Source organism: Echinops telfairi, unplaced genomic scaffold (genome assembly GCF_000313985.2).
Source record: "Echinops telfairi isolate 266 unplaced genomic scaffold, ASM31398v2 ScPeMD7_70;HRSCAF=299, whole genome shotgun sequence".
Classification (NCBI taxonomy): Eukaryota; Metazoa; Chordata; class Mammalia; order Afrosoricida; family Tenrecidae; genus Echinops; species Echinops telfairi.
In genome coordinates, this window is record NW_022103968.1 from 34,880,836 (window position 1) to 34,899,857 (window position 19,022).

At 46.8% G+C, this 19,022-nt stretch overlaps 1 protein-coding gene and 1 long non-coding RNA gene across 3 annotated transcripts in view; one reads left to right on the top strand and one right to left on the bottom strand.

Annotated features, from left to right (window-relative positions):
• Positions 1-16,723, top strand: part of MYOF (myoferlin) — a 163,596-nt gene extending 146,873 nt beyond the window's left edge. For both annotated transcript variants that reach the window (XM_045291587.1, XM_004701066.2), the window contains 10 exons: positions 334-482; positions 2,250-2,389; positions 5,288-5,376; positions 5,468-5,563; positions 9,214-9,355; positions 10,726-10,825; positions 12,501-12,691; positions 13,799-13,908; positions 14,296-14,443; positions 16,148-16,723. In XM_045291587.1, the coding sequence (XP_045147522.1) occupies positions 334-482; positions 2,250-2,389; positions 5,288-5,376; positions 5,468-5,563; positions 9,214-9,355; positions 10,726-10,825; positions 12,501-12,691; positions 13,799-13,908; positions 14,296-14,443; positions 16,148-16,186 (1,204 nt within the window). In that variant the 3' untranslated portion in view covers positions 16,187-16,723. The remainder of the gene's footprint in view (positions 1-333; positions 483-2,249; positions 2,390-5,287; positions 5,377-5,467; positions 5,564-9,213; positions 9,356-10,725; positions 10,826-12,500; positions 12,692-13,798; positions 13,909-14,295; positions 14,444-16,147) is intronic.
• On the bottom strand, positions 8,385-9,621 carry LOC123521838. The gene is made up of 3 exons (XR_006680177.1): positions 9,518-9,621; positions 9,146-9,221; positions 8,385-8,477 (listed from the first exon to the last, which is right to left on the bottom strand). It is a non-coding gene; the product is annotated as an uncharacterized LOC123521838 (long non-coding RNA).
• Positions 16,724-19,022: the final 2,299 nt, after the last annotated feature.

The following is a 19,022-nucleotide window of genomic DNA, read 5'->3' on the forward strand; positions in this document are numbered from 1 at the left end:
CGTGATCACACAGGTTGATATGTTGTTCCATGTGGGCTTTGTTGCTTCTGAGCTAGATGGCCGCTTGTTTACCTTCAAGCTTTTCCCAGGTGAATTCTTTATTTGGACAGAGGAGGAGATTGAGGACCCAAAATTTGAAAAATTGGCTGAGACCAAGTAAGGTGTAGATCTTAGGATTCAGAAATGGATTTCTAGGCAAATGTCAAAATGTAGATCGCATTCCCTGCCCCCTTGTTATAAAGGAGTGTGTGTGTGTGTGTGTGTGTGTGTGTGTGTTTTCCAGAGACCTTGTGTATTCAGCAGTAACTCTGGGATATGTGATGTTATTCGCAGTTCTGGAGTTAACACCTGGCGAGATCAGTTGAAACCAACACAGTTACTTCAAAATGTAGCCAGATTCAAAGGCTTCCCCCCACCCGTCCTTTCTGAAGATGGAAGTAGAATCAGATATGGAGGACGAGATTACAGCTTAGATGAATTTGGTGAGTATCTTGCCATGTTTACAAGGTGGCTACACAGCATGTTGTTGTTGGTGGTGGTGGTGGTGTTGGGTGCCATCCAGGCTGTCTGGCTCTCAGTGACAGAACGGCCTCACAGCCGCTACCATGTTTGAGCTTCTTGTTGTGAACACTGAATCAATCCCTGTCACGGAGGGTCTTCCTCATCTCAGACCCTCCACCTGACCTAGCACCGATATCCTTCTCCAGGGACTGGTCCGTCCCAACACTACGTTCAAAGAAGGTGAGGTGAAGTCTCACTATCCACGTTTCCAATGAGCATTCGGGCTGTATTTCTCCCAAGACAGAGCATTGAAGCCCATTTCTAATACTGAGATTGTTTTCGGAGGGGGTGGACAGGCCCACTACCCTAATTATATTCGATGAGACTCTGTACTCATGACTCTATCTAACAAAAGCCACATTATAGTAGAGTTCAGCTGTCTTGTCAAGTGTCAGAGTGGACACATTTTCCTGTCTTCTATTTTGCTTGACCTTTTTGGGTCAGAGGCATTTAAGCTTTGAACACAAAGTACTCTTAATGAACTCATTTAGGAGTTCATTACAATACCTGGGTATTGTATAATTAACTCAGAACTGTTCATAGGGGAGGCAAGACTTTCCCTTCCACATTGAGTCCTTCATGACTCCAGCCCTTCTCTGCAAAGGCTTCCAAAGGTCGGGGGTGGTTCAGAGAGCCTGCTGGGCTCACCTCTGGTGCAGGTCAGAGCCTGGGTCTTATCCTCTCTCCAGCAGTAATTGATAAAACAAGCCACCTCAACACACAGACAGCTAGCTACACGACGACAGGGCTTTCTCGATCAAATGTGTCCCCAGAGTCAAAGGGAGAGGGTGCAGATCCCATGTCTCCAGGGGAGGAGTCTGAGCATGTGGGAGCTGTGGCCTAAAAATGCCAGTCATTCAGCCAGTCTCTGAAACCAGTTTCAATGACTTAACACTATACCTTTATTTCTCACACATTCAAAGCAAGTCATCCCCCAGCCCGGGGCCTCCTCCAGGCAGCTCTTCTCTCTTAGAGTTCTGCCATTCTTCAGCTCAGACTTGTCTATCTTAGAGTTCTGCCATTCTCCAGCTCAGACTCCCTAGGTTACTGAGCTCTTCCGCAGGAAGGAGGCAGGAGAGAAAGGTGCAGAGAGGATTCTACTGCAAGGCTGGATGGGCCTGGCATGGAAATGACACCCCTCAAGATGAACTTGGTCACAGGGCCAAGCCAACTACAGGGGAGGCTGGAAACAGAGTCTAGCTGCCCCCTTGAAGTCGGTACAGGCAGGACTGACTTAAATGCTGGGCATATCATGGTCTCTTTGTTATTGGCATCCCAGAAGTTGGGGGTGAGCCCGAATGGGGCAAGGGCCGCTCGCCAGGAACCATTGCTATCCGCTCCTTTCTGAGTCAGGAGTTTGCACATTGCCCTTGCCTGTTCTCTTTGCAAAGTCTGGGAGGAAGTGCTACCATGGGGGTGGCAAAACCTTTCTCTGCCCGGAGCCATTTGGATCTTTATGATATCACTCAACCGCTGTACAAAATTCTCAACTTAAAAACGACGACGAGCCTTGTCGTTAACTCACCCCTAATGTGGTGGCTGGCCCTGCGTCTCCTCGGTGAAGCCTGTGGTGCTAGCTGGTGTTGATCCCACAGGCAGGACGTCCCTCTCCCCAGCTCAGAACAACCGGCCAGCCAGCCCCCAGACGTCCACCGTGTTAACACCTTTCCATTCCACCTCCGTTCCAGAAGCCAACAAAATTCTGCACCGGCACCTGGGGGCCCCCGAGGAGCGCCTTGCTCTCCACATCCTCCGGACCCAGGGGCTGGTCCCGGAACACGTGGAAACAAGGACTCTACACAGCACCTTCCAGCCCAGTATCTCGCAGGTAAAGTGGCGCTCCACGTCTGGAGACCCAGCTTTGGTTCCCCCGGGGCCACAGCAATCGCTGACACGATTTGCCGCTTTGATTTCACCTGGGTACTTCTGCTTGCTCGGTGTGGAAACACAACTCAAATTAGCTTCAGCACAAAGGAGGATGGATTGTAAACGTATATCTACACACACACATACACATCAGGTTAACTCACAAAGTCCAGAGAGGAGAGTGTCTGTGTGGTAGAAGGAACTTGAATCAAGGTCTCTGTGAATATATGAGTATAGTTCAAAAAAGTTCCTGCAAAAAAATCCCATTCTCTTTCACTCCATTTTGTACATGAACTTTTCTGAAGCCCCTTTATATTTCAGTCTGCTCTTGTGCTAAGGTCACCTTCCCATGCATCAGAAGAGGAAGGACAGTTAAAATATATGCCCTTGACCTCCAAACATGGGTGGGTCTGGTTGGCCTTACAAGGCTCCATTGCCCTCCACTGGACCACTCCGCTGTAGTCGAGAGGACAGGGTCTGGCTCCCTTGGGTGCGAAGATTTCATCTGACCCTAAAGAGCGAGAGAAGCAGGGCCACAGTGCACACAGGTCAAAACCCACAAGAGGGGACACAGGTGTCCGAGTGCCCGGCGAGGTAGAACAACGGACAAAATCACCAACGTCGATGCTTGTTATGAGGATTCCCAGGCTGGCCCTCAGCAACGCACATGCAATACCTCTGAAGTGGAGCCAGGAATAGGGATTTTAATAAGAATGTTGAGTGGTCCTGGTGCAAGGCACTAGGAGATTACACTTTTAAAAAAGATTAGTCCATGTAAAGATTGCAGATACTGACCATATGGACACGATCAGTAATGTTTGCCAAACCGGGGACAAATACGTCTGCCCAAAATGGCCACAAGGAGCTCGAGGTTTCTAGATTATTTTGTCACTTGCTTTTTTTCTGTTCCATATGTTCTATCTATTCCATTTCATATCCTCCTTCCTTCTCCCAAAGAGCCCGTTTCTCCTCCTCTCTCCCCTCCCACACCTCTGTGGAACAGAGTCTCCAGAGATAGTTCAGTAAGAACGATTTCTCCTTAGGACTCCACCAACCCCCCGTCACATCATTGGACACAGACCGGGGCTCGGTCTCAGATGACACTGGGTGCCCACGGTTCTTCAGTATGCTTGATGGCTTGGAGAGCCGTGGAACCAAGAGATTCCTTGGAAGAAAGTTAGATCACAGTCGAACGGATTTCTTTTCAGGAGCTCCCCAGTCTAGGGGTTTCTTTGGCAACCTTCTTGAAGCTAGTCTGTTTTTGTCATAAAGACAGAGTCTAAAGAACATCCAAAACCAGTTTGGGGAACATAAATTGGTCCACATAGTTGATATAGCTTTTTAATGGCATTCCTAAGCTGTCTTAAGAGCAGTCCAGTCAGATGGATGGGGCTGGTCTGTGGCAGTGAGAGAGCGGGGCAGGCCCCGCCACGACGCCTGCTCCCCTCCAGAGCACCACTATGGTTGGTGTCGTCCTGTGCAGGAGCCGATGGCGTGGGCCTCCTCCCATCCTAGACCAGACAGAATCCTCAGTCATGTCTGTTGCCAGTCATGTCTGAATCATAGAGTAATAGGTAAGGAGTAAGTACTCAAATGTAATGTTTCTTCATTTCACACTTCTTTTCCTGTAATGATTTTCTTCCCAAAAAGGTTATTTCCAGCGGTTCACCAGTATTACCCACCACAGTACTGTAGCTAAAACACCAGATAATTTGACAAAGTCAACAATGATAAAAAACACACACTGTGTTTTGTGGTGTATATTTTTGCCACAATTAGAAATTACATGAGTAACAATGAGTACAGGAAGAAGAAAATGTTCTAGAATTGAATGTGGTGATAACTGGACAGCCTTCTTGATATGGTTGAATTGAATGACGTGGATCAAGTGCTAATAAAACTGTTAGAAAAAACAAAGCACACAAATCCCAAACCATTGGCAGCATCCAGACAAAACCGTGTGATTCGAAACCCCATTGTATTTGGGTGACAACGGTAGCTCGGACCGAGAGTCCAAGAAGTCACTTGGCTTTAGCCTTATAGTTACATTGATACATAGAAGCAGGGGTTATGTCATAACTACCTAGAATATTTTTATTTTAAAATTATAAATTCCTGGTGAAACATTGCACAGAAATGTCAGTCATTTTGGTGTCACTGAGCAGTGTCATGTCCCTCACATAGAACCCAACACCAGCGTCTCCTAGGGGCGTGCCGTTGGACCCATGGCCCACCTGAGTGCAGGCCCCGGTGAGCCAGTGACAGGGAAGCCTGGCCTTTGGGGAACAGTGACATTCTTGTCGGTGCTTGAGCTTCTCTTTGGGGACTCCTGTGAAAGGGCTGTAGTCTCCATTTTTATTTTGAAAGCTTAACTAGCATGTTACAGGATTTTGATGTCCCATCTTGGGGTAGGTAGAGAAGCCCCGGGGTGTCACTAGAAGGACACAGACGACAAGGGGGCAACGTGATGATGGATAGAATGACAGACAGCGTGAGAACCGTCGTGAAACGCGAGGGGTTCAACTGGAAGTTGTTGCCAGAGGAATGTCTGCGTGTGCCCAGACAAGTGTGAGAGATTGTTCGTGATTGAAACCCTTCATTTTATGAACTGGGGAAGATTCCCGCTGGATTCGGGTGGGACACAGGCAGCCATCAGAACTCCCCGAGAGAGAGCAGGCGATGGGCAGACGCAAGGGCACAGGAGGCCCAAGATGAGTCTCGGTTTGCTCTTGTCCTCCATGAGGACTAAGAAATTAAGCAGGCCAAAGAAATCGTCGCATCCAAGAAATGCAAAAGAAAATTGTCATCTCTACCACCCATAATAGAACTTCATTTCTCCTTTTATTTCTGACTCATGTAGGGAAGACTTCAGATGTGGGTGGATGTTTTCCCCAAGAGTCTGGGGCCGCCGGGGCCGCCTTTCAACATCACACCCCGAAAAGCCAAGAAGTGAGTACTTACTTTGGACACCTGCTCTGTTAAGCTGGCCGCTTGGTGCAGAACTGGAGGAAAAGGTAACTTCCACATGTGTTTCTTTCAGATACTACCTGCGCGTGGTCATCTGGAACACCAAGGACGTTGTCTTGGACGAGAAAAGCATCACGGGAGAGGAAATGAGTGACATCTATGTCAAAGGGTAAGGTGGTCGGGCAAGAGCCCTTGACAAACTCAGGGGGAAAGAGAATCCCTGGCTGTGTATTTGTTTCCTTGAGCTGCGGGGACAAAGGAGCGTAAACAGAGTTGCTTACGACTCTCCATTGTTTCATAGCTGGGAAGACTAGCAGGGCATTGCTCACTGAAGGCTCTTGTGGTTGTTGGCAAAACTTGGTGCTCCTTGACTTGTAGGGGCATCACCCGGTCTCTACCGCCTTCCCTCTGAGTCTGGGGTAGTTTCTCTTTTCTTACAAGGACACCCTTCATTTTGGATTTGGATCTTCCTTACCGCAGGATGATCTCATGTTAACTGATAGCAGTTCCCAAGATCCGATTTCCCTATGAGGTCACTCCCACAGTTTGGGGTTAGGACTTCAACATCTCTTTGGGGAGACACAATTCAATCCCTAATACCTTCATTGATTTTCATTTTCAGTATCAAAGGTGCCTATGGTAAGATTCTTGATCAGTTGGTGCCCTCCCACCCCACCCTCTCTTATGTTTCCCCCTATGTTAGTGCAGTCGTTTAGGAAACTCCCGGGAGACCGAGGGAAGGAGCTGGATCTTCTTTATTAGCGGAGGTATCGAAGAACTATAAGACTGGAAACATACAAAGATGGCTTTCTTTCTCTTTTAACAAAGTGAGATTTCTACTTCTCATTCATCAGATCTGTTATTTCTGAGACTTTGGGACCATGCTGCTTATTGTTATTTTATTTTTTATTTTTTTTTGATACCTTGAGTAAGTAGTCTTAGGAACAAAAGGAAAGCTTCCGGAATTTCTTTTCTTTTTCTCTCAACAGTATTATTGGCCCTTAATCCACATATCACACAATTCAATAGTTCAACCATATCAAGGAGGTGTACGGTCATTACCACCATCAATTTTAGAACACTTTCTTCAGAATTTCTTTTTATAGATACCCCTTTATTACCAGCGGCTAAAGTCCATGGAAAAGAGAGTGTTAGCAGATTAAAAAAATCACTCATTCTGCCAACATATACTTGCAGTCGACATGCAAATGTTATATTCATTCAATATTCTGCTCTTTGTATAATTCAGTTCCAAGTAACCCATACTATATAGATGACGCTATGCCTTAATCAATACCAAATATTGATAAGGAGTCCCAACCGTGGAGCCAAACAACTTGGGTTGAAATCCTGCTACTGTCAGTACACTCACGTTCCCTGCATGCCCTCCTCTCTGAGTCAGAGAGAGCGGTACGATGGGTGTCCTAGGGTGCCCGGAGGATTCGATTACTCACAGTGCCTGGCACACAATTACTCCGTTTGAGGATGAGCTCCTATTCTGACGATTCCAAAGGGCTGGGCTGAGCCTGGTTCCTTGAGAAGTAAGAGTGCAGACTTGTTGAAAAACCAACATGCCCCAAGAGGGAGAACAAAGTTTCACTCACGCGCCCACGTGAGCCTCAATCAAAACTTTTGTGAAAAACATAATTACCCTCATGTAGGTTCACTAGAAACAGGGAATATTTCATCAAGTTCTTCATTATCCTTTCTCACTTCAGCATCTTATTATCATTCCCTGAGGAAAACTAATCCCAGCTAATCATATATATGCAAATTGATTTGACGATCATAAGCTTTTTTTTTTTTAATCAAGGAAACAAACTCAAGTGACTACTGGACTGTGAAAACTCCTTTGATCAAAATAAGTACAAATAAATAAAGCACAGTTAAAAGTCCCATGGAATATTTGAAATTGACATCTGAATGCCATGTGTGGCAAGATGCACATGGCATGCCTAGCACCTCACACGTGTGTGTGCATAGAAAGCTAGGAAGGCATGTGCAAAATGCATCTCTTACCTAGAGTACCAGATTTGGGGGAACAGTACGCCCATATAAATCTTGTACACTCACCTATAACATGCATAGTACCCGCAGGAAGCTTACACGTGAGTGGGCATGTGGCTGGCAAAATCCATATACTGTGTGCATTATTTGCATCAAAGTTCAGTCACTTTGGTTAGATACGGCGGCCCCGGTAAGACACACACAGCCATGATCACGAAGATGCTGTTCTGTTGTTTACAGGGCTGCCAAGAGTCCAGCTGAGAACCGAGGAGTTTTTAAACTTGTCTCAAAATTAAAACATGAAATATTTCTCATGGTGACAGCCAGAGCGTTACCTTCTGAGGCTGGCTCAAGGGAGGAAGGCCAAGAGGTTATAGCCAGGAAAGTGTGGGTTGTCTCCATTGAGTTCGTTTCAAGGCTTTATCGTCAAAAGATACGTATAACTAATTTTAGTTCATTGACTAGCCCAAAATAAAAGTCTAATGGCCTCTGTGTCATCGAGTCAATTCCAACCTGAAGAGACCCTGTAGGACAGGGTAGACCTCCCCTGTGAGCTGTAACTCTTGATGGGAGTAGAAAGCCTCATCTTTCGCCAGCAGAGCAGCTGGTGGTTTCAAACTGCTGACTTTGTAGTTACCAGCCCAATGAGTAACCACGGTGGCACCAGGGCTCTGATTAGCAAAGACAGAGGAACAGAACTGGATTCAAGACTGCCCGGGGATAAAGGCGTGATTCTGTCGGTTCTTGACCGTGTGACCTCATGAGTGTTCCACTTCCTTTCGGAACCTCGGCAGTTTGCTCTTTAAAATGAAAATTGCAGGGGAGAATGAAATGATGCCTGCTAAGTTTCCCCACGTCTAAGCCATGACCTCTGTTCCTGTCCTCACGTTGCCCATGTGAAAGGGGCATCTATCGTTCTTCTCACTTGATCGACATGGCTTCATGAGCAAGTTCCCAGTCAGTCTGCCCCCTACCAAGACTCACCATCTGGGGGGTGCAGGCAAGGTGACATCCGTGCACTCTGCCGCTCTGCCAGCCTCCCATTTGGAATCCAATGTTCTGAAGCAGGCGTTTTCCTAGTAGCAGACAGACGGGTCAGTAACTTCCTTCCATGCGTGTTCATTTATTCTTTCCCTCAACTGGTATTTACTTTAGTGTCTCCTCTGTGCCAGGCTCAAGTAAAAGGGAACTGTTTTCCTTTTTTTCAATGTTTTGGAAGGTTAACTTTTTGGATCTTAACTTGTAAACTGTTGGCTGAAATGAACTCTCCCTGGCTAGTCTCATTAATCCAATCATAGTGGGTTTAAGAATAATAAAGAAGAGGAAGCTGTCAGCTTAGTTGATTCATTCCTTTCTTGTTTGTTTAAGAAAACTCTGAGGAAGGAGACGCTGACATTTGGAGGGAACGCACGTTCGTTGAGCCTATCTCTGGTGGTGACAGGAGCTAATGAGTTATGGTTAGGGAGCCTAACCTCATAGCCAGCAAACTTCACCGTACCCAAAATAGAAGCGACCTTGTGGATGTTTCCCAGAAAATTTCATCTTTATCCCTGCTAACAGGAGTCTAAAGGATTTCCTGCTTCGGTTTTAGAGGAATTATATTTGATTTGGCTAAAACCTGTGTTGGATGCAGTTGAGGACACCCCCCGCCCCGCCCCATAAATCACCCTCAGCTCTGTAGCTAACTGGACCCTGCCCAAGAACAGGGCATTTATATCCTCCCGCCCTCCCCTCCTCTACTCACGGCCCAATTCTGCAGCGAGAGGACTTGTCAATCACAGGAGGCTCGATCTGTTTTCTTCTGCTTTTCAGCTGGATTCCTGGCAATGAAGAAAACAAACAGAAAACAGATGTCCACTACAGGTCCTTGGATGGTGAAGGGAATTTTAACTGGAGATTCGTTTTCCCCTTTGACTACCTCCCAGCCGAACAACTCTGCCTTGTTGCGAAAAAAGTGAGTTTTCTGGAATACGCCCGTCGGAAATGGATGTCCCTAGTCTCCGAGGCCTCAAACTCATAGAATGTCAGTGGCTCTCAAGGCCTCAGAGGTCATGGGCTGCAGTGCCCTCTTGGTGCAGGTGGGGAACCCGAGACCCACAGAGGTGCAGCTACTCACCCAGGGTCCCACCGCTCTTGACAGCTCTCTGGGTACTTAGCAAGTCCAGGGAATGCGAGTCTCCTTGGCAGCAGAGAAGGATCTGGTCAAGAGATGTAGGGTCTTATATCAATAGGCGGATGCTTGTTCTGCAGTGGAGAAACCAATTTCTTCTCATGAACAGACACAACTGTTTGACGAATTAGCCCAGTGGTTCTCAACCTTCCTCATGCCTCAACTCTTTCATACAGTTCCTCATGTGGTGGTGACCCCCCAACCGTAACATTATTTTCGTTGCTATTTCATCACTGTCATTTTGCTGCTGTTATGAATCAGGCCACCCCTGTGAAAGGGTCATTTTACCCCCAAAGAGGTCACACCCCACAGGTTGAGAACCGCTCATCTAACAGTTCCCCAAATTCATGATGCATTAGGGGAATTCTCTTTCTGCCGGGTCCAGAGGAATGTAGATGTAATTGGGCCAGGGAGGTGGTGTTAATTTTAGCTAATATTGTCTGGGCAGAGTCAGGAACCAGAAATCGAGAACCTGGAAGACTCTTTACCCAGTCCTTCCTCCATGAATCTTTATGGGAAGGGATCTGATTGGGGGGGGGGGGTCTTAGTGGACCACAAGCAGATAAAAGGCAGCACTATTTTTCAAGTTCCAATTGCCAGGTCATTTAGAAATCTGCATGGCAAAAAGAGAGGAACCTGGGCCCCCGTGTAAAGGGACAGTGTGCTGGGCGAGGACCCCAGAGGCCCCTTCCATGCAGGCATCTGTGTGGGGTGAGCAAAGTCTCCGGAGCAGAGGTGACACCCCAGCAGGTGATGTTGTGGGTGAGCACAGAACAACCTGGCTTTGGCAAGATAATCGAATCCGAATCCGGTGCTAGTGGCCCTCAGGGGGCAAATCAAATCACTCCCCAACCAGCCCCGAGGCAGCAGGAATTCACACTGATAGGAACATGGCAGGAAACCTTGTGTTTGGAAATTGCCTGGGACATCCTTTTTGTCACCCAGCTGGTGGCCGTGAGATTTCCTGGGCAGCCCGCTTGCCCTGGATACACATGGGTTGCTGGGCTGGGAACAAAGGGAGGGGACACCCAGGAGCTAGAAATGAGAGAAAAGACCGCATGCCTTGGTGCTGGGGTGTCAGGGGGCTGAAGGTGAGGGTCTCGGGTGCAGGAATCAGGACCGTTTGGCTTATCTGTGTCCTCTTGTTGATTTAGGAGCATTTCTGGAGTATCGACCAAACTGAATTTCGGATGCCACCCCGACTGATCATTCAGATATGGGACAATGACAAGTTTTCTCTGGATGACTACTTGGGTGAGACTTAGTTCTCTAAGGAATTACAGTTAGAATTCATGAGAGCAATGGAAACTTAGATTCAGTTCTTGGAATCCCCAAAGCTTGTCGTTCATTTCTGGCGGGCCCACCCCTCTGCCTCCAGCCTTCTGAGAAGCAGGCACAGTGAATACCACCCTTTCCCTGGGCCTTGGCTATTTTCTGAGCCCGACAAAGGGAATTTACCACCAGCCTCACCCTTCTTCTTTGCAGTCGTGGCAAAGACCAAATTCTCCTCCCAGTGGTCCATAGTCTTGATCCCATATCACAATGAGCATCTTCTTAAGGCAAGGCTCCTGTCATGCCCCACACCCAAAAGACAGTCCTGACAAATAGGGTCCTGAAAAAAAAAAAAGGAGCTGATACCAAGGGCTCAAGTAGAAAAAATGTTTTGAAAATGATGATGGCAACATATGTACAAATGTGTTCAACACAATGAATATATATATATATATATATATAGATTGTGATAAGAGCTGTTTTAAAAAGAGCTCACAATGCAGGGAATCCAGGACAGATAAACTCCTCAGGACGAATAATGAAAGGAGTAATACCAGCAGGGGCAGGGGAAGGTGGGGGAAGAAAGGAAGAACCAATCACAATGATCTACATCTAACCTCTCCCAGGGGGTCAGACAGCAAAAAAGTGGATGAAGGTAGACATTGGTCAGCGTAAGACATGAAAAAAATAATCATTTATAAATTATCAAGGGTTTATGAGGGAGGGAGGGTGGGAGAGGGGGGAAATGAGCTCCTATCAAGGGCTCAAATAGAAAGAAAATGTTTTGAAAATGATGATGGCATATGTACAAATGTGTTTGTCACAATGGATGGATGGATGGATTGTGGTAAGAACTTTGAGGGCCCCAATGATTTTTTTTTAATGGGGTCCTAAAGCATTTAGGGCCCCAACAAGACAGACAAGACATGCCTCTGCAAGAACCCTAAGCTGGACTTCCCGGTTCCTGGTGAGAACTTTGCATCTGGCCAGTTACATCCCTTTGCAAAGGAGCTCTAGTGATGTGGGGGTCACGTGGTGGGCTGGGATCTGCATGGTCAGCAGAACGAAAGCAGCAGCTCCTTGGGAGAAAGACTGGACTTCCTACTCCCCTAAGCAGTCTTACAGCCTCGGAAACCCACAGGGTGTTTCGAGGAGTCAGTGTCGACTTGCTGGCAGCGAGTTTGGTTTTTGGTTCCTCTGCAAGCGCCTGTACCCCAAGTTTACCTTAAGAGATACTTGAAGGTATGTGGAGCTTCCCAGTGTTCCAAGAACCAGCTGTCTTTGTTCAAAGCCAAGTGACCTCTCTTTTCAGGGCCGATCCTCACCAACCTGAGCAGATTTCAAATCCAAGGGCCTTCAGTTGAGTGGAAACTCTGTCTATAGATGTTTAAGTACTTTGAGCTTATAGAACAACTGCTTATGCTCCTGTCTTTGAGAAAGAGAACATGTACTTGTCTGTCAGATACTGAGCAGTGGACAGTATTTCCTCTGCTGTTTTCCATCCTGTCTGGAAAGGACTTTACACGTCCACCACCTCACCTGTCACCTGGTCAAAATCACTGTCTGCTTGTCCTCCAACAAGAACAATCTGTTTACTAATGAATGATGACCGATCCCTTTGAAGCTTATTGAGGGTTTACGTTGTGCCCTTGACCAGGTTTCCTGGAACTTGATTTGCATCGCACCATCGTTCCAGCAAAATCATCAGAGAAATGCCATTTGGACATGATTCCGGATCTCAGAGCCATGGACCCCCTTAAAGCTAAGACAGCCTCGCTCTTTGAGCAGAAGTCCATGCGAGGATGGTGGCCATGTTACGCAGATAAAGATGGCTCCCGAGTGATGGCTGTGAGTGCTTCTTGGTTGGGGATCATTCATTCCTTTGATCAGATGTTGTCCTTTATCAGTAGATTAAACCAGATCAATGAAAGACGTGTTGATTTGGTGGGGATGGCTTGTAACTGGGATTACCAGAGATGTTAGGCGCTGGTGTATGTCTCCGGCTGGGGAAAGGGTTTGAGAAGGTTAGACTCGTCCAGAAACTAGGATGTGAAGTGATTGCATTGTATTCCTTTAGGACCCTTCCTCACTGAGGTTTGACTTATGACGAGTTTACAATTCAGCACAGAAAAAAAAGGAACTTCCAATTGGAGGTGTACTTGTTTATATTTTTAAAAAGTGGGCATGAGTCAGTGAGCATTCACAAGCAAGTTTGGCTGACTTAGGATCTATTTTCATGTAGAAGCAAAAGTATGAGTTATCACAGCATGTCACGAAAGACGCTCTAATTCATTATGTATTGCTATTTTAATCACTAATTATGAGCCAGGCAAGACACAAAGTGCCTTCCGCACATAATCTCATAATCTCATTTTTCAAAGCAATGTTGAGGTATGTTGGACAACCAATACATTGAGCCCATTCGAAGTGTAACCAGTGCACACCTCTTATAGCCTCAGTGTTTTGTAGGGTTGCCATGAGAGCTACATGAGGTTACCCATGCAACAGCCTCACAGGAGTGCCTAACATCTCACTCATGAACCAGGCGACAAGGCAGCAGCACACAGTAGGGGTACAATGTGATAAGGCCCCATGCACTTAGAGCTGATGTGCACGATCAGTAAATGCTAGGTGGCGTTTGTAGTGCTATTCTGGTGAACCTGGACGTACAGTCACAAAGGAAGGTATGTGAGAGGCCAGGAGATTGATGTAAGAAGGGCGGAATGGAAGGGACGCAGGAGGGGAAGCAATTTGTCCTCTCCGTTTCCCACCCGGAGCCTGTTCAGAAACACATGGAAGAGGAAATGTGATGAAATCTCCTGGGGAAAATTTAAGGCAATCTAAGGATTGTTTTACAAGAGTAAAAATCATTGCTCAGGGAATACTCCTTGGGTTGAAATAAAAATATTTGTGAAACGTGATGTCATGTGTTTAACCTGTTCTGCTTTACTGAAGGGGAAAGTGGAGATGACGTTGGAAATCCTCAACGACAAGGAGGCCGACGAGAGGCCAGCCGGGAAGGGACGAGATGAACCCAACATGAACCCCAAGCTAGACCCACCAAAGTGAGAGGCCTTCTTTGTCTGCTCCCCAGACACCCGCAGTCTGAAAGCCCCTTCCTCACCCCCACCTCCAATTGGTTTAATGGAGTGGATTAGCTGCTGGCCTTTTAATTTTGTACTTAATAGTGGGAGGTAGGAGGTGGGTGAATGGACTCCCTTTAACGACTCTTCTTTCCCATGAAACCAAGTGCATTGTGTCTTCTGGAGTTTAGGAAATGGTAATACGTTCAAGTGCCTTTCTCAGCCAGCTACAGAGAATCATGGTTTCCTTGACCCTATGAATGCTATTAATTATTCTTTGAACTGTGCTATGCTCTGAGATCAATTATGTGCTCCCCCCATCCCCACCCCCCCAAGTTAGAAAAGTACTATTCTTTCTTTCCAATGCAGCCGACCAGAGACCTCCTTCCTTTGGTTCACCAACCCGTGTAAGACCATGAAGTTCATCGTGTGGCGGCGGTTTAAGTGGGTCATCATCGGCCTGCTGATCCTGTTGATCCTGCTGCTCTTCTTGGCTGTGCTCCTGTACTCCTTACCGGTAAGGCCCCCTAGTCTCTTGGCTCGGCTTGCTTGCGCCTTGTGGTCGGTTGTCTAACTTGTCATTTGTCTTTAGTGCCCTCCGGCAGAATGTCTCACGTCGCTTTGAGGGTTCGAGACGTTTTAGCCTTTGGAACGTTAAAAGTAACACACCTGCCCCTCTAAATTACGTTCCGGGCATTTCACAAGTTGCATGCAGACTTGGTGGGCTGGAAGGAACTTTGGTTCCACGGATTCGAAGAGAAACGATCCAGACTTTTATTAACCTTCACCCACATTTTAGGCTACCTTTCCCATCGATCTTGCCTTCAGACCTTGTCCCAAACCATCCTGCATCCTAACGCCTTGTTCTAGGGTTCAGGCCCTGCGCACCAAGTCTCAGGGCCCATTTAGAGGTCTATGCAGACGACATACTCCACCCAAACTAGTTTGTTGCTCCCTCAAACACCCATCACCCATTCTTACCGGGATGCCTTTGCCAATGTGATTCTCTTCCCTGTGTTTGATCTATCAAAATTGTACCCATTTCTTAAGGCCTAAGTGACACCTGCCTGCTCCTCCAATTTCTCTTATTCATCCCAAACATTAATGGGAATCCAAATGGGAGATTTGCCAGCCGCCTCGGAGCAGCATTGGAACCCCTCCCTTCAAGGATGACATTGAGTCTTCGCTCGATGGCTAGGATAAGGTGACCAGACGTCCCACTTTTGGCGGGACAGTCCTGATTTTTAACAATTTTTCCCGTGTCCCGCAGCATTTTTTAAAAGTCCCGATTTTTGGAAAGAATGCACAACAAGCTAGGGTATACGGTTTTCAGCGGTCATGTGGCTATTTCACCAGGCTATGAGTTTTATCAATGGTGTCCCGCTTTACCAATGTTAAAATCTGGTCACCTTACGCTAGGAGCTAGTGATTCAGAGGAGCCCTGGGGTGCCCAGTGAACACACTCCAGTAGGTACTGAGAGGTTGGAGGTTTGAGTCCACTCAAAGGGACCTTAGAACAGAAAGCTGGAGAGCTGCTTCTGAACAATCAGCCATTGACAATCCCATTGTTCTACTGTGACAGACATGAGGTCACCATGAATCAGAAGACAAAATGGCAGAAGACAAAAGGGGGGATTGGGGTGGCAATGGGTGGAAGGTCACATAGAAAGGATCAAAGCATGACTTCTGTCCACGAGTAGTTCAGAGTCCAAGGACCAAGAGATAGACGATCAAGGGAGGCCATTGCTGACGAGGGTGGTACCCAGGAGGGGGTGTTCCAGCTCGGTTTGCCAGGGGGAGAAGGTCGTCCAGGCTGAGGAAGCCCTGGGTGATGGCACCGACAGCCGCAGTAGATGCACAGAGACTCTTACTCCAGTTCGTCTTCCAAACAGTGCAGGCTGCCTCGTGCTGACCCAGAGTCAGAGCCACTGTAGAGCGTAGTTCGGGCCCAGGGTGCTTCCATCTTTTAAAAGCACACACACTTGATCCTTTCTTGCTATAGGCAGTCTAATTTGCCTTGAACATTGAAAAAACTCTTCAGATTGTTGATGACGATTCTCAACTGGGGTTGATTCTAAGCCCCAGGGGGCATTTGGGGACTTCTGTAGTGCCCAGGACAACCCCTGCAGCAAAGAATGATCTGATGCCAAAAGTCAATGGTGCCAAGGTTGAGAAACTCCAACTAAAGCACATCATTTACCGCTGTTTGTTTCCTCTGCAGAATTATCTGTCGATGAAGATTGTGAGACCAAATGCGTAAGAACAGCAAAGGCGTCTCTTCGAGAGTCACCCAGCAGGGAAGGACGCCTGGGCTCAAATCCAGTGTGATGTTGTCTGCGTCTGAGACCGTGGACACGTGGCACACGACACTACTTCACCAGGGCCCGTCAGCTCTCACAGAGCCCAGTCCTGCCAAGCTGGGCTGACAAGCAACATTTTCTTCTTATTATTGTTGCTTTGTTTTTGGCTTTTTTGGAATATTAAAAGCTCTATATTTTCTAAAGTTTCAACCATATTTTTCAGAACCTTTTCAAGGTGGCTGGTTCCACATGTGAAACATCTGTTTATGTGCCATTAGTACTAGAATTCCATCTTTTTTGAAACCACTGATATGGACTTGAAATTCTCCGCACCTTAACTTCCTACTTTGCTTATTTGTAGCCAACCCAAAGGACTGTGCATTATAAAAGCAGAAGACTGAGAACAATTCCTATTTATGCCTACAACCGTCATTATATTTTATAAGGATAAACTTCATGAGTGGAGTGAACCCCAATAAAAAATGCTCCCACTCTGATACCTGGGCCTTTGTTGTAGTTTTGGAAATAGTTGGGAAGGAGGCAGTTGCTAATTCCCTGAGTCTGCGTGCATGGGATGCTGCTGTAAGTGCCTTGTGTGTTTGCTGCCAAATTTTACCTGTGGGTCCACCTGCAGCTGGTACAACAAAGCTAATACATATAAAAGTACTGAGGGTATGCACAAAGCTAGCTCCTTTAAGGCTCCACATAACTGTATGATGGTAAACAACATTATTAGCCTGTTTACTTTAAGGTAGATGAGGTATAAAGAATTATCAGTAACTTGCCCAAAAGAACACGCCCAATAACATGGTATAAAACTGGAATTTGACCAGCAGTCTGGCTCCTAAACCCAAAGGCCTCCACTCACTTTGCTGTGATACTACATCACCCTTGGGAGCTCTGTCAAGAGGAGACATAGTGATAGGCAACATAGGATGGCTTCATGCTGCACCTTCAGTATGTGTATTTCCTAGACTATGTGAGAACGATGTCTATTAATGTATAAGAGACAATGGTGACATTCATAAACCATTCTAATCAAGCAACATGAAAAGGGAGGGAACAAGAAATTATATTGCAATGGTGATTGTCTTGGCATTACTGTGGACTCATTTCATGTTTTGAACCCATTTTTAGAATATTCTGATTCCCTTAAATGTTCTTCCCCAAATTCTAGCATTCAAAGTATCTCGATACACAAAAAGAGTTCCACGGAAATGCTCCTCATTCCCCTTGGATACACACCTCCCTAGGGCTCCATTCATGAACCTCCACCCGCCCTGCTGTGGAAGAACTCCACCCATCTCTGAAGTCTTGGCTTCAAAGGCCACTATTTCCTTGATGTGTCTTGAGCCCCAAAGCGATCCTTCCATCTCAGAAGTGGGAAATCAGTACAGCCTTTCCGAAGAAGGACATGTTAAGAACCTTCAAAATGGTTGTGCCCTTTGGCACTGTCCTTCGAGTCTTGAGTATTGACACCAACCAATCAGAAAAGATGTGGCAACCTATCAGAAAAGCTACCGATTATTTTTAAAAAACCCACAAAAACTGCAACCATGCCAGTCTGTACAGGCTGAGTATTAGCCTTGTTTTCAGCAAACCCCACTCTCCCACGGTGCAGTCTCCGACAGGGCCTCACTCAAGAGATGGTACGGAGTGGATCAATGCATGACTGGGGGTTGGGGGGGGTTGTGAGTCTTTGTTTATTTGCCTCTAGCATCTCACATGGGAATCCACACATGTCGTTTGAGTAAAGGATAGCAAAGACCCATTAGGAATCTAACAATCCCCTACAGAGTACCGAGCTGTGTTTTGTGGGTCGTGTGCCTCTCCCTCGCTCCTTCCCTTCCCCCCAGGAAAAGATCTTCATCTTTTGTCAAAAGATAATGGTCCCTTATTTGAGGTTGTTAGCCTCCTGGGAACCTATAAATGATAGCTAAACGCTGGAACGCATCACAGTCCAGTCAGGTTGTCGCCTCGCTGTGAATTAAGTAACACGTCAGCCTTACTGATTCTAGCAGGTGCCGTCATTCGCATCGGAGTTTCCATGAGAAAAATAATCTTCCTCCGCATCGTGGGTGTGAGAGAATTGAAAATCCTGACGGGCTAACATTGGATTTCTTTTATTGCCCTTCCCTTCTCATGTTAAGGCTAACGTCGATGTTACAGCAGACCTGTAGGTCAGTTGCTTTCAAGAGCTATTTCAAGGATGGACAGATTTCTGAAAACTATTTTGGAGAAGGAGCAGAAGAAAGCAGCTCTGTCTGGTTTTGCTGGTGCTGCCTGCATGGCAGCTCTCCCCCCCACCCCCCACCCCATCCCCATCTGAGAATCGCTGGTCCGAAGGCTGGAGTTGACGAGGTTCACTGCCATCTTGCAGATGCTGTTACAAGGCAAAGTGGAAGCTGGGGGTGCTTTTGAGAGACTGTCTGTTCAGCTCTGGGAGACAGAACTCGCACAGATGCAACTTGACTACCATATGGGCAACCAAAATTGACAGTGATTTTGAAGTTGGAAACTCCTCTCCAGTTTAAATAGCTCGTGCTTAACGGATTTCTTCATGAGAGCAACACATTCCATCCCCTGGACCTTCTGTCTCTCTCAGCTGAAGGCAGATGGGAATTCCATTCAGAAGAATGCAGTTTCTGTTGTTGTTTTTCGCTGCTAAGTCAGCTGGATGCGGAATTCGCTCCTAACGCATCAGTGTTGTCAACAAGCGGAGCACCCACTCATTGTGTCTGCTCAGCGTGGGATGGAAACGTCCACGTCTTTCTCAGGTTCAATATCATGGGGCTA